General features: G+C 44.0%; 1 protein-coding gene across 2 annotated transcripts in view; it reads right to left on the reverse strand.

The window, feature by feature from the left end:
• The window catches only part of VEPH1 (ventricular zone expressed PH domain containing 1), a 250,480-nt gene that overhangs the window by 30,802 nt on the left and 203,902 nt on the right, over nt 1-15,776 (reverse strand). For both annotated transcript variants that reach the window (XM_084847341.1, XM_084847342.1), the window contains exon 12: nt 14,770-14,904. In XM_084847341.1, coding sequence (XP_084703467.1) covers nt 14,770-14,904 — 135 coding nt within the window. The remainder of the gene's footprint in view (nt 1-14,769; nt 14,905-15,776) is intronic.

The following is a 15,776-nucleotide window of genomic DNA, read 5'->3' on the forward strand; positions in this document are numbered from 1 at the left end:
TGCAGGCAGGAGGAATCTCTCCCTGCCGCTGTGCCTGTGAGAGATGAGCAGGTTGTTGCTCTTCCTCAGAATCAGAACTGCTCTGGGGCTCTATGGGCTCAGTTTCCACCCTGACATAGAGTTATCAAGAATATAATGAGCTTTTTTACATGAGACTGTTAATCGGCTGTTAATCGGCTGTATCTACTATTGGTTTTGTCACAGAATTGAGATTAGAGCACTACACAATGAGTGTTTCATTTCCTGCTTTTCACTACATAACCTCTAGGTGGCACTGTGAAATAGTGCAAATATACAAGAAGAAATCATGCTTCCTTTTGCTTTCACAGTTAAATGTGGCATTTTCCCCGCTCTAAAAAAACTCGCCAAACGTGCTTGTTAAACAAAGAAGTGAAACTAGAGGGTAACAACATCTAAAGAACCCATAAACCATGAGTAGGGAATGCCATGTGTAGAAAAGCCCAACATGGAAGGGAAGAGAGACATGTATGCTGCCTTGAGCAACTTGGAGGAAGGGTGGGATAAAAATATAATGTAATAATAAATTAAAATATGAAGATTCATACATGCCAATCAAACACAGAAAGAGTCCTACAATGCATCTACCTGACAGCTTGAAACCCTTTTCTACCTAGGCTGCAATCCTATGCACACTTACTTCAGAGTAAGCCTGATGGAACTCAGTGTAAACAGGTATAGGATTGTGGTGTTGGTTACATGTTAATTTTTTTAAAGCCTGTTGCTAAATTCTGGTGTGTGTTCTTGTCTTCCACCCATGTAAATTTGAAGTTTACACAATAAGCAAGTTTCTCAAAAAACTGAAAATGCCCCAGTGACTTCAGTTGAAAAATGTAGGACTTGCATAATTTCAAGTGAATGTGGCCAAATCAGTGCATATGGGTCAAATAGTTGCATTTTAATATCAGCTTTAAAAGAATGTTGTGTTGTACTCTTCAGTATGTGTATGCCACAGAAAATATTTTTATAATGTAGTTCAAATTTGCCAATAAGTAAAATGTTTCCAGATGTATTTATTTCCTCACAGATTTCCGGTCAATTGCTTCATGGATATTTATCAAAGGACATCAGCTATGTTACGTTTAAAACAAACACAGCAACCTTTTTGCAATTCATTGCAAAATCATTTGTGTTAGCTTGTACTGTCAGAGAAGAAGAATACTCTGTGTACTTTTAGACATCAGCAAAATCTAACCAATGATTCCCTTTTCGTTGCTAAATTTGGGGAAAAACTGTGAACAAGTTCCTCATGGGAGATAGAGCAGCATTCTATTTTGTCATTCTACAGTCTAAAGACTTTTCTATACAAGGCATTTATCGTGTGCTCATCATTCCCTGCTCATGGTTGTTTAATTAAGAGACTCATGTAGAAAAGCTCTGAAAGATTTTGCTCTAGAACAATTCCAGATTTAACTTGCTCTGCAGTCCACAAATAATATGGTCCCAGGGCATGGTCCAAAGGCACATGAGGCAGCCACCATGCTGAAGCTAAGCAGGTCTGGCTAGTGCTTGGAGGGGAGACCCCCCTGGGAACCACATGTAGCCACCTTGAGTTCCACAGTGGGAGAAAGGTGGGATATAAATGTAATAAATAAATAAATATAAAATGATGCCATCTTCATTGTAGCAGGTCATCAGCAATAAACTCGGTGCTTTGAGGACCGTTAAGTTCAGACTTCTGCATTATGGAAAGAACCTCAACTTTAAAACCAACACTGTAGAGCAGGGGTAGGCGATCCTTTTGGGCCATGGACACATTTGGCAATTTGAGAAACTGCTCTGGGCACCACCACAAAAGGGCTGCCATGGGAGGTGTGACAAAGGTCAAGTAACTTGCCCCAAAGAATGAGTACAAGGCAGAGGTAGGAGCTCAGCCCCAACACACTAAACAACTGCTCTGAAACCAGTTTTCAGCACCAATTGTAACCTATTTCACAGCAATCCCAGCTGCCAGTAAGAAAATGTGTGTGTGCATTTTTTAAAGTAGGAGGGTCAGGGCACCTTGGTTGGAGCCAAGAAAGGTGTCTGGGGATGCACTGGTACCTATGGGCACCACATTGCCTACTCCTGCTGTAGAGTTCCTTCTAATCTATCTTGGAAAGCATCTAAAGTAGAAGTTCTCTTTAAAAGGGAATAATTAATAACTAGCATATAACCCCCTTCAAGGATCACTGCCTTGTTGTGGCAAAGGGGCTTGCGTAACTCAGTGAAGCCATAAGCTATGCCGTGCAGGGCCACCCAAGATGGACAGGTCATGGCAGAGAGTTCTGACAAAATGTGGTCCACTGGAGAAGGAAATGGCAACCCACTCCAATATTCTTGCCAAGAAAACCCCATGGAACCAATATACTACTGGGGAAGCTGGGAAAGACTGAAGGCAAAAGGAGAAGGGGACGGCAGAGGATGAGATGGCTAGATAGCATCACTGATGCAATGAATATGGACTTGAGCACGCTCTGGGAGACAGCGCAGGACAGGAAGGCCTGGCGTGCTATGGTCCTTGGGGTCACGAAGAGTCAGACACGACTGAACGACTGAACAACAACAACAACCATATACACAGGTTTAGCACAGCTTCATTTCACAGACATTGAGAAAGCTGATGTCAGACCATGCTCCTGCTGTTGGGGCAAGGAATCTTCCTTGGCTACTGTGACTGATTTCCCTCCAGTTCTCCCCTCAGCAAAAAATTCTCGCAGAGGCTGAACCCTATATCAAGGCAATAGTTCAAGACTTACTGTGGGCTGGAGTCGCCTCAGCTGAATACCAGTTGTGCCGCAAGCGCTCAACAATGGGAGTGGGCTGCAAATGCTGCAATGCTGGAATTCTTTGTGTATGTTGCTTATGAGAGGAGTGTAAAAGATGGGTCTAAAATTTGGGGGAGGGGGGCTGTATGCGGCCTGTTGCCAGTTTTGTGGCCCTTGCTGTGATCCTGTTGCTGCAGTGGAAAAAAAAAATACACTGATTTAGCAGGGGGAGGGGGGAAGGCACATGGAGAGCATGCACCTGCTTTCCAAGCAGAATCACACTCCTGGAAGCCTCCCAGAAGCATGGTTCTACTTGGGAAAAAGGTACGTGCTCCCCGTGTGCCTTGTTTCCCAGCTAAATCCATGCAATTTTTGTCATTTCCACAATGGTGGCAAATTCAGTGGCAAATTCAATGGCAGGAGTGGGATGTGGTCTCCATTAGGTTCCAGGAGGCAATTTATCCCCCTGACACCCGTTACTTACCATTGTGGGGGTGCATATTGATGTTAACATCCCACTGGAGAGCAAAAAGAGACCATTCTGCTTTGAACGTATTTTTGTGACATCCAGATCCTTAGCAGTATTAGGCATGTATTTGTCCCATGTGCACAATGGACTTTTAGTGCACATGTCAAAATAATCTAATGTGTGTAGCAGATGGGAAGAATCAGTGTGAGATCTGAGATGAGTATTGAGCCTGGCAGTTCAAATCTGTCTTTATGTATGTATTCACTGGGTGACATTGCCTCTGCTCCTCCCACCTCTGAAGTACCACTATTAATTTCTCATCAGATAAAGCAGCTGTAAAGCTGAGTAAGAGAACAGCAAGAAAATTGTACAGTGAAACAGCTGTAGAAGTGGTGAACAATAATACGTAGCTGTGAGATCCAGAAAACACCTCTCTGAGCTCGGATTGCTGTGGGGACATAGCTCAGTGGTACAACTGAGTGGTACATAGCTCAGTTCTGAAATCTCTAGCATGCAGTTCTTATGTGTCTACTCACAAGTAAGTGTCAATGGGACATATACCATGGTAAGTGTGTACTACATTGTAGCCCAAACGGATTAGGATTGCAGGTTAGCAGTACAGGGAAAGACATTTTGCCTGAGACAGTGGAGATCCACTGCCTGTCGGACAGTATTCAATGAGATGGATCTGTGGCCTGCATACGAAAGTATATTATGTATTTATTTGGTTTCATTAAGCAATCGTCAAAAGGTGGAATGGAGTATTTTCCCTTCAAAGTAGATTAGACAAAGAGATGACGGCTGGCCTGGTGCAAAGTCACCCAGTGAGCTTCTGAGCTGGGAGGAGATCTGAACCATGATCTACCCAATCCTGGTCCACTAACTACTATCCCATGCTGCCTCTTTATTACACTGATACCTGATCCTTCCTCTGAAGAGCTCAAAGAAGCTTACATATGGTCCCCAGGCAGCCTCCCATCCAAGCAGTTTACAGGACTAGATTTGCTTAGCATCAGCAGCACAGCAGTAGAACCACATGCCTTCTGACCATTCCTTTTTCAATAAATGATTCAGGACCATACTAGATGTTATGTGGAAGATCCATGATTGGATTGTCAAACATCTTTTTTCCCCTTCGGTTGAAAGTAGCCACAGGGGCCTCCAGTTTGGATTAGGGCTACAGCACTGGGGGTGGGGGAGGGTTAACCATTCTCCCACAACAGCCTTACCCAACCTCCAGAAGTTTTTGGAATTCAATTCCCATCAGCCCCACCCAGCATGGCAGATGGGTGTTGTAGTCCAAAACATCTGGAGGGCACTAGGTATGGGAAGGCTGCCCCACAGCATGCTTGTAATGGGAATACCCTTCAATCGAAGTTGCTGTTAGCCCACACGGGGAGACGGCAGGTACCCAGCAAGGATGCACAGAGGTTTTCCTGCATGATCAGGAGGAGGAAGCACATATGTATGGGAAAGTTAATATCAAGACAGTAAGGAACAAAAGTAAAATGAGACAAGAATCCTGGTCTTAAGGCACTATTGGCCTGTAATTTGCCTGACAAAATGAATTTTTTAGAATAATGAACAGCTCATATAATAAAATAACTATTCCACAAATAATGTGTTATCCTGTGGGACCAAGGGGGTTATTTTACAGCAGCTCATTAAATAACAGTAAACAAAAGGCTTTTTTTACTCCTTGGATTATGAACATACAGTGCCCTGGGGGGGATGAGGTGGAGGTACAGGGCACCTGCCCACCTGCAGTGCAGAGCCAGCAACCCAGAAGATGTGCATATGAACACATCAGGATAGACACTTAAGATGCAATCCTATGCATGTTTAGACAGAATAAAGTCCTACAATTCCCAGCACTGCCCAGCCAGCATGGCTAGCTGGGCAATGCTTGGAGTTGTAAGACTTTTTTTCTGTTTAAACATGCATGGGATTGTGCCCTTAACTGATGGTACTTGGAAATGCATCCCCACCTGTCTTTTCTCTTTCTTTCTTTCTTTCTTTCTTTCTTTCTTTCTTTCTTTCTTTCTACAAAAACACAATGTAATAAAGCACAAAGGGTGTTTTGGCTGTTTTTTAATCCCGTCAATCTCCATGTGTATTCTAGACGCTTCAGCAAAGATTGGCATGTATCCAGCTTGAGGGACCTACGTATGCCAAAGAACAGATAGACAGAATGGATAAGGAGTAGTTGTGACAAATGTTTAAAAATGCTATTTCAATCAGCTAGGGAAAAGCGAAGCCCTTTTAAAATAGTTTTTAGAAGAATTTCAGCAAAGAGTGTTTTAACCATGTTCAGGACTGCCAGGCATTCTGAATTTCTCTGTCTGATATAAAACATCTGGTTGTCTCTGAGGAAGTGTAGCAGAGAAGTGTAGCTGACATGCTTTATTATGATAGGATGGGCCAGTTGTAAATTAAAACAAAGACAAAAACACCCACATTTATTAAATCACCATTTGCAAGGGAAGATGCTTCTCCTTGTTGTTTATCGATTCGCCTTTCCACGCTCAGTTCTCTGTTAAACGTCCTTCCCCAGGAGAGCCTTGCTTAAGCGAGATCTCCAGCTGCAAAGTGGTGTTCCTCTACTGAAGCCAGTGGAGCGCAATTGATTTATGTCAAAGAGCAGTCTGGCTGGTTTGCTGCCAAAGATAGCTACATTGACTGAAAAGATGTGTCTATACCAGCAGTTGGTGTCTCCCCCATTTCTGCTTTGCTAGGAGGAGCAGCAGAAAGAGTTTCTCTTGGAGCAAGGATGATGGGATATTGAGGAACTTCATACTGACAGCATTAATGCAGCCATGCAGACTGCATGCCACACTGCCTGTCCCCATGCATGCAGCGCATTCAGCCAGGCATTTCCGTAGACTGAAGGTAGATATTAAGGAAATCATGGCCATTGGATTCATCTCTGAAGTACAGATCCAACGTACAGATCCAAAACGTTTGGTGCCAAGGCCAGTGTCAAGCGTAGGCTTGGTCAGGCACCTGCCAAGCGCCTACACCCAAGTAGAGGCCCTCTGACAAGAACCCCCTGGAGTTGCTTCTCCTCTTCACCACCACCATTTACTTGTTGACCTGCCTCTCACTCTGGCCCAGACAATGGTGGCGGTGAGAAGGGGGAGAAGTAGATGCCACTGCCTGCTTGCCCACCGGCTCTCTGCCTGTCAAGCAAGCAAGTGGTGGCAATGGTGAGAAAGACGGGAAGGAGCAATAGCTGCTGGTGACAATAGCAGTGAGAAGGCGAACTAATGGAGAGGGAGGGATCCCAGTGAGGATGCTTTGCCCAAGGGCCTTCAAAAACCTGGAACCAGCATGGTTTGGTACAATCCAGCTGTGCTCTCAGAGGACTTACAATTACATCTTCCCTCTCACCATTCCTGGGACTCTTTGGGCCTACTTAACACAGTTCAAAGCACAAGCCACTTAAGCCAATGTCTGGCTGTTAAGCCTGCAGAATCCTGTTGAAAACAGTGAGACTACATGCCTGCAACCCCAGGCTTACTTGCTTGGAAATAAGCCTGGGAAAACAACAGGATCTAGAGCTTTTCTACATGAGGTTTTTAACCCACTACTTTACTGAGGCTTCTGCTTCTAGGTTCTTTGTGGGATTAAGATCATATCTTTTTCACGTTTTTCTGGTCCCCCCCCCTTTCTCTGCCTTTCTATATGTTCCATTACACAACTGCTAGGTAGCGCTGTGGTATAGAGGAATTGCGCAACTACACCAGGGGTTCATCCTGCCATTTTCAGATAATACCAGACTTTCCTCAATCAAAAAAAAAAAAAAAAGCTATGGAAATGGCAAAGAACGGGAGAAGCCCTGGAGGATGACAATGTCATGTAAAGCACCAGCAAACTACTGTGAGTTAGGAATCAGGAGTGCACAATAAATGCCTCATGTAGAAAGGTACCTAAATCCATATAAACCTGATTGGGGTAGGGCTGTTAGTTGCATTCAGTACAAGAATGCTACTGCAGTGGCTTTCACACTATAACATTAAGACAAGGGTAGGGAACCTCTGGCCCACAAGCCTTGGCCTCCCCCTGTGGGCCCCTCCCCCTTCCCTCCATAAGCCCCTTCCCCTGTCTTGGAGGCTACCGGGAGCTTGGAGAGGAGGCAGGGAGAGGAATCCTTTGGTTATCTCCAATTTGTGAGGAGAGCTATTAAGGGGATTCCTCTGCATGCCACTTCCCCTCCAAATGGGAGGGCGAGCAGCGCAAAGGGGAATCCCCTTGTGATCTTTGATCATAGATTGGAAGGAGTGGTGGCTGTCCACTCGACTGGGACTTGCAGGAATTCCTGCACGTGCTGGGCTGGCTGAGTGTGCTTTGCTCCAGCTTCTCATTCCCCACGTGGGGAACGAGGTACAGAAGCAAAGTTGGCTGCACAACACCCAGTGCTTGCAGGAGCTCCTGCAAGCGCCAGCCAAGTGCATTTTCCTTCCCCTTCCCCTTGTGCAGAAGCTGAAGGATGTACGAAGGCAGGCTGGGCACTCTGCCGGCGCTTGCAGGAGCCAAGTCCCTTTGCGTGCCCACACACTCCTGCTTTAAGCCCTATAAATGGTGATATGCACATGTAACGACATCAGCGCAGTGCAGAATCTGGAATCAGGTTTAGAATAGTCCCACCTCTTTAAATGTGGTGCTGCACCACTCATAGATAAAATGAGGTGGTTGTGGTGGGAGGTGCATGTGGGAACCTTTGGGTACATAAGGAGCAGAAGGTACATGTGGGTGCTGAACTCTCCTCCTGCTTGTGGCTTGCAACCCCACAGTCAGTCCTTCCGTGTCAGAAGTGGCTCCAGCCGGGGGAAATGAGGCTGCAGGGAGGTCAAGGATATGGACAGAGAGGGGTTAGCACCTTCATCGTGCACTGACTGCTTGTGCTTGAAATCAGCCTTCGGTCGCCTGCTTTATACATCATTGAAGCTGAGCTGCATTTAAAGAGATGGGTTAGCTGCCATCACATCTCGCTTGGCCCTTAGGCAGTGGAGGCTGGCAGCCCCAATGTCGGTGGGGCGGTGAAACCACTCCTGATTTCAATCAGAACCAGTCAGAACTCTAAAGGAGCCATTCAAGGTGCGTCACACTTTGGATAGCTCCTTTGAAGTTCTGACTTAAACCCAGAGTGGATTCACCGCCCCACTGAAATTGGAGCTACCAGCCTCCACTGCCCTTCGGATGACTATAAGCCACCTTCCCTAGCCAGGTGCCCTCCAGATGTGTTGGGCTACAATTCCCATAAGCCCCCAGCCAGCCTTGGAGAATGCTGGGTTGGGGAAGGCTGCTATAAGCAACTATTTTAAGTGATACAGTATAGCCAGCTCATGATGGGCTTCCCACTTGCTTCTGGGACCTCCTGCTACCAGGCAAATAAGAGCTTTAAAAACTCTGCTGGCAAACAGAGGAGATTGTGCGATTCTAGAAGGAGTTTCCAAAGTCTTGTTTCCTACAAGGGATTAGTGTATTCCAGTGCTGCAAAAAATGATATGGCTATACTAGTAGGGAGCCTACGCACATTTCCTTTTTCTTCCTGAAAGTGAGCAACAGCAGCCCCACACATGTGTTAAGGACCCTCATCCAAATGGTAATATGATTATGCAACTAATACTATTTGAGAATAGCACTTGCTTTTGCTGCACAGATGATGTATTTGGAGAATTTCGTATGACATATTAGAAAAAGAATTCTCTCCAAGAAGGATTTCTCTTTCTGAAGCACTTTCCTTTTCCTTGGTGGTTCCCTTAGCCAAGCATTATGTCTCTAAGGCTCACACTACATGTTACACAGGGAGCCACTCCTCCCCCGACCCCATTTTTTTTTCTTTTAAAGCCAAAATGCATTTGGATAGTCTGTGAGTTGGGGAGGAAAGAAGGGAAGACAGTATGAGTCTGCTTAGCCCTTTCTCTCTAGTCATTTTTCAGCTCAAAACCACTCTTCCTATGCTGCTTTCTTACCTGTAAAGGTGGTGGTGTGGGGCGGGGGAGAGATAATGGGAAAAAGCAGCTTGGCAGCAGTGGCATGATTTTGAGCTGGAAAACAGCAGAAGAGAAAAGGATTAAGAAGAAAACTCTCCCATTGCCTCATTCTTCTACTCAAACTCAGCCTGTACAAGACTACATCAGGTTGGGAGCTAGCACAGTGAAGTTGTTAGCATGTTGGGCTAGGAGTAGAGGAAGATCCAGGACAAATTCATGAGCAACACTCACTGGCTGACCTTGGGCCAGTTGTTATCTCTCTGCCTAGCCTAGTTCACAGGATTGCTTGTTGTGATGATAAAAGGAAGGTGTGTGAGGGAGACATTTGTATGCTGCCCTAAGCACCTTAGGAACATAGGAAGCTGCCTTATACTGAGCCAGACCATTGGTCCATCTAGGGGAGGAGAGAAATTTAAATGACAACAACAAGAAAAACAACAACAGTAGTAACAGGAAAGACTCACAGAGCTTTGTGTAATGTGTAGTTTGAGACTCAGGCAAACAAAACACCAAAGACATTAAGGGAGCAATCCTATGGCCACTAGACACTGTCTAGAGGGCCATAGGATATGCTCTTTTCCAGGAACTGACCTCGGAAATCTGACCTCCCCCCTCATCCGCGCTGCCTCAGAGGCAGTGCGGAGAAGCCCTGTCCTCCGCGCTTGGAAGACGAGCACGGAGCAACTGCAAAGGGGCAGGGCTGGGGGCGTTCCGAGGCGGGGAGAGCAGAGCTGCTCGTACGACACATACAATGTATTGTACGGCAACTTCCTCTCCCAGCCGGCCCCCCCCCGCCGCTACACAGCCAAAAACAGCTGTCTAGCGAAAAAGAGCAAGGCAGGAGAGGTGGAGAGAGAACGATCCCCCCCGTGCCTTTCCTGCCTTGCTTTGGATAGGCGGTCGCCTCCGAGTTCAGAGGCGGCTGCCTATCTAGTTAGGATTGTGCCCTAAATGATTGTCAAAGACACTTCAGTGATTGAGGAATATACAAATTGAGATTACTTGGATTCCTGAAATTGTTGTTAGTGCTTTAGAATTAATATTTGATGGAGAACAAGAAACATCCATTTTTTAAATAATCTTCCATCAAATCTGGCATCTGCTGTTCAATTAAAAGGGTATTCATCTGTTTAGATATTGCTGATAAATTCAACTTTTTGAAGAAAAAACAAACAACAATGCTTTAGGTCTCACTTTACAGAGGACAGTCCTCTATTTTGGAGAAATGGCAGAGAATGGTCCTCTATTTGAAGTGTCCTCTGTTTGATGGGCTGTCCAGTCCAAGTCTGGTTTAAAGTCAAAGAATCAAAGCAGGAGCCTGGAAGTTGCCAGCAGACTGAGCAGACACACAGGTCACCTAGGGCCAATCTTCATGCGCAATTTAGTGCAGAGGGGAAGCAGTTTGAGGCGGTTTGCGACACATGACATCATCACCAATCCACAGCAATGCCTCTGCTTCCCTCTATAAACTCTACCTTTTCACGGAGTAGTTTTACTGCGTTTTGTTTAAAAAAATGCGGCTCCCAAGCCGTTTAGCTGCAGTGTGCCTCATTCCTCCTCATTAAATCTGGCCTGATGGGCATCCCAGGGGTGTGTTTTTCAACTGGTTGTGACCTCGGTCAACGGGTGGTGAACTCCCTTTTCCCACTATTGTTTTGATCTGCCACCATTTCACTGTAGCGTGTGGAGGAGACAGGTCTGGTTCCTTTCCCCACAGTAGTTATTTGCCCTACAAGTGTTTCTGCCTCTCAATAGTGCTCTCTGGCTTTGAAATAAGAATCCCTTTACTCTCCCCTCCCCCCGCCCAATATGTCGCTATATCGCACTGCCGGCAGCTCACTTTGGAGGCTTCATTCTCTGCACCTTCCTCAAACTATTCCCCCCACCAGCAGTGGTTGATCCTTTCTTTTACCCTGAAATCCCCCGAAATCCCAGAAAAACGCTAAATTGCTCCATCACCATTGCAACGTGTTGCGATGTCAAAATTGCTCTACTATAGCTTCTTGTTACTGGGAACTTGCTGGCTGTATTCCCCCTTTCCTTTTGCTCCTTTGTGGGCTGTGGTGTGTCCTTTCCTTTGGGGATCAAGGCCAGTGCAGCTTTCTCCTGCAGCTCTCTTCTCTGCTGTTCCCTCCTATTCTGCAATCTTTCCCAGCTTAATCCTCTCAAATCTTCTGAAAGCGCTGAACTGGTAAATCACCCTTGCGCCATAGCGCGATGTTTAAATCACACTACTTCGGGGTCTCATTACAGTGTGCTTTGGGGGATCAGGGCTGCTGGTCCTTTCTCTATCCCACCACCTTTCACTTCAGGGGCTTAAGAAGGCAGAGAACCAAAGGTGGAGAAAAATACTTAAGCACAACTGTACAAAATACTACTAGTGAACCCCTAAAGACAACCAAATTCACAGTTCCAATTTTATGCCTAGGGAATAGCTCTAAATCGCTATACTGATATAGCAATTTAGAGATATACTGTATTGGCAATATCGTGGCATGGCTCTATCTAGCTGTGGAACTCTTGTTTCTGTGCAGAAAGAAGGCAGACAAGTAGATCGCTTATGGTGACACACTTACACTGGGTGGGAATGTAGGAATTTGGGTGTCAAAATGCTCTGCTGCTTTTTCTGGATGTACCCAGGGAGTGGGGGGGGGGCAGGTAACATGCCTCTCACAGGTGGTTGATGACATCATTTCAACTGGCTGGACTCTGCCCAACTGATCCCAAAGTAAGGAGGATAAAAGTAGTTTGTTTGGGAGGTGTATAGTCCACTTTTTCTTCCTTCATGTGCCCCTGATGGAGCTAAGCCGATTTCAGGAAAAAGAAGATAGATGCTGAAAACGCATCTCAATGCACTGCTGTGAAGACTGGCCTCTAGTCAGACTTCTCCACTATGATGAGATGTATTATATTATTTCTATTTAAACAAATTATTTTTTCTAAATGTGTACCTATACATATATATTTCCATATGAAAATGTTATGCAAATTGGTACCCTCTTTTGGTGATGCATTTCCTCTTTTTTGTTTGTACGTAACTGACCACTAAGCTTTACATTTTATCATCTCCATAAGGCCAAAATAGGAGAAAAATAGGGACAGAGATTTATTAGGGATAGGGAACAGAAAATAGGAACTGGCCCTGATGAACAGAGACAACTGGAGTATATGCCACAAGGTTCTGAAACTGGAGGGACTTGCAAAAGCATTTGGTGATCTATAGCATGGGGTGTCTACTGTTCAAATGATTCAGTGCTGCATCATCCGAGTCTCCACTTGGAACAGGTTGAACTACTTTTTGTATATGTCCAAGCCCCTGTATATGTCCAAGCCCTTGGGCATGCTGCTTGATTTGTTGATCTTTCATTTTTCTTTTCTATCAATCACAATGTCAGAGGAGGTTTTAGAAAGAATCTGTCATTGCTTGGTTTCAATTATGCAATTTTAAGTTAGGGCTTTCTGTGTATTTTTTTTCCTTAAAAAAGAAGATAATTGTAGGCAGTCCAGACTTACCTCAAATATGTTTTTGTTTTAAACAAATTCCATGCTGGTCACTCTCATGAACTTCAATTAAAGATTAATAGCTTTGACCAGAAATCTTTCGCTTTGCTTTGAAACAGTATTCTTTACAATCTTTGAAAATGTAATTACTTTGAAACAGTAATCTCTTCAAAGGGCAAAGGTTGACAAAACAGAGCATGCGCAAATCATTACCCTTCTGGAGCCCATGCCATAGCCCACAACTATGTGAATTTGCAAAAGGCAGCTAAACAATTCATTATGGCAACTTCCTCTTCGTCTGCTGCTTGCAATGATTCCCTTTCCCTCCCTCCCTTTCTCTCTCTTTTGTAAATAAGAACAAAAGCCATGTACCAGTTGCATTTTTTTTCCATTCACATATCAATAGCATGTGTAAGGGATTAGGGACAAAACCCAAAAACATTTCAGAGAACAAAACAGATGACATTAATGGAAGCACTGCTGAGCTCAGCATCCTAACTCCCACTTAGTTCTCTGCCACTATCCTCCAGTCATGAAGGATATCCTATGGAGGCCTAGTGATGGATATTATCCAGGATAGCTAAAAATACCTTCATGGTCAGAGGAAGTATTCCTCTGAATAACAGATGCTGGGGACTAACAATGGGAGAAGAATATTACAGACCCTACTTGTAAACATCCTGGAGCGATGAGGATAACGTCACGTATCGTTTCACCTTTAGCTTTCTATGTAGAGCAGTCTTCCCCAACCTGGTGCCCTCCAGATGTTTTGAATGACATCTCCCATCAGCCTTGACCATTGCCCATGCTGGCTAGGGCTGATGGAAGCTGTGGTCAGAAACATCTGGAGGGCACCAGTATGGGGAAGGCTAGCATAGAGGGTGTGGGCACTCCTTTGTCCATTTCAATCTGTGAAACATATAGAATACAACACCATATAACTTACTGCCCTGCTACTAAGTGCAGTGAGCAGGCAAACTGTGAGGAACAAACTTTGGAGAGGCAAATGATGGCTCTTTAAACATGGAACCCCAAACATGTTTCCTCAGAAGTAAATCCCACTGATTTACATGTGACTTACTTCCACGTAAATGTGCATAGGATTGTGACCTTACAATTCTTTCCAAAGGAGATGCTTTTAGGCAATTAGTATGAATTCAAATATCTCATTCAAAGAATAGTGTTCAAAGGTTAAAAGGAGGCAAACTCTAAAACTTTGTCTATGAGTCATTTAAGAAATTTGGTTAATTAAAAATATACATATGTACGTGTATATCAAAAAGTATGTCTTTACAAAAGTTCCTTGTGGCATTAAAAACTAGGAAAACTACAAAAGCGAGAAGCACATTTTTGCTACCCTTACTCCAAAGAAGTATCTAGAAAAGGATATCCTTTATCATTCTGGCCAAAGCCATGTGTTTTCTCTACTGTTCAGTCTCTGAGAGTTAAAAGAAATAATGGTCTATCCAGGAGGTCATGATAAGTAACAGGTTTGGACAAAGCACAAAAAAACCACACCCTCAGCTTTTGCTATTCATGGAGCAGAGAAACATTGTCCTAATCCTTTGGGCTGTTAAAGACCTTGGCAAGCCCTGCTTTATATATGTATGGCATGGATATGTGAAAAGAAGCATATGCTATCTTTCTTACATTTTTTGCTTTATTGGACTCCATGCCGTCTTTGATCTACAGAGCTATATCACTCCTCCTACTCCTTCCCTGTCCTTTCTACAGAGTTTGTATTTAAGGATAACAGTTTCCTGTTGATTCCCTCTATTCCACCGTTTTCTTTTATATCTATGTTCTCATTTACAACCAAACACTACAGCTTTCCCCATCTTGGCTTGGAAGCTTCTAGCATTAGCATATAAATCCAACAGTCAAAGGTCCAAATTCTACCAACATTTTAAAAAAGGATTAATTTGATCTGGATGTTCAGGACTTGTGGCTACAGTACTGTTTTGGGTTTTTTTTTTCATACAGTGAAGTGTATGTCATATCCACATAAATGCTCAAGGGGGTGGGGAGGGGGAATTACCTTCTGGTGAGGAAAGGTAGATTGAACCATTGCTGTTTCAAAGCTGTGTGTTCCCTTCAGCTGAGTTTTTTCCCATAACGCTTTCAGTGCTTGCACAGAATTCTTTTGCATGGATAAAGGTTCTGGGAACAAGCTCTGTGGACAATATTGAAAAAAGAAAGCTTCATGTACAGTGTTTTTCATTTGGACAATTAATACACAATATCAGGTTATACACAGTATCAGGTAAAAACCCCGTGCAGCTAGAAAATATCTATGGATGTAATTGGTTTGAACATCACAGAAAAGTAATTAATACAAACAAGTGATTGAAACAGAGGGAGGAAGTTTTTGAGGCATTGACCTGATGACCAATCCACGATTTGGCCCTGATTTCTAAACTGGGCTTTTCTTGTTTTTAAATGATACTCATTTACTTTTGTTTCTTTTTGTCAGCAGCTGGAAGGAAGCAATACCTGAGACACTCAGGGCAGTAAATGTATAAAAACAGAGCAACATCAACTGGGGACAATGAGGAAGGACAGGAATTGGGTGGCATGCAAGAATATAGCCATTCGCTCCCAAGCTATGTGTCCTCAGGTGAGTCTGGAACTGCTTTCCCAGCAATGGTGGCATAGATTTTGAATCTTTTTTCTTGTAATTATTAGGACTAATAATTCATTATTTTTTTAAAAAAAAAAATTAACAAGCATTTGGTAGGAACAAATATGCATGGGGTGGGATGGGTGGCTTACATTCCAGCTGAACTAAAAAATATTTTTTAAAAATGACTTTCAAGACCATTTTCAGAGATTAAGGGTAAAAGTGATTCGATTCGAATCACAAATGCTGGGGCTTTCGTTATTCTGATGTCCATTTTTGAACACTAGCACAAGATCATGTGAATCATATTGTAATCAAGGCCATGCAAGTGCTTCTATAGCCTGTATTTTAAAAAGATTGTGTCAAATCCTTTTTGCTCTTGGAATGATGACCCACAAGCTCACCCTAAGGTTTGAAAAGTACCA

Source organism: Heloderma suspectum, chromosome 3 (assembly GCF_057233095.1).
Source record: "Heloderma suspectum isolate Gila_16-S chromosome 3, 16-S_ref, whole genome shotgun sequence".
Lineage (NCBI taxonomy): Eukaryota > Metazoa > Chordata > Lepidosauria > Squamata > Helodermatidae > Heloderma > Heloderma suspectum.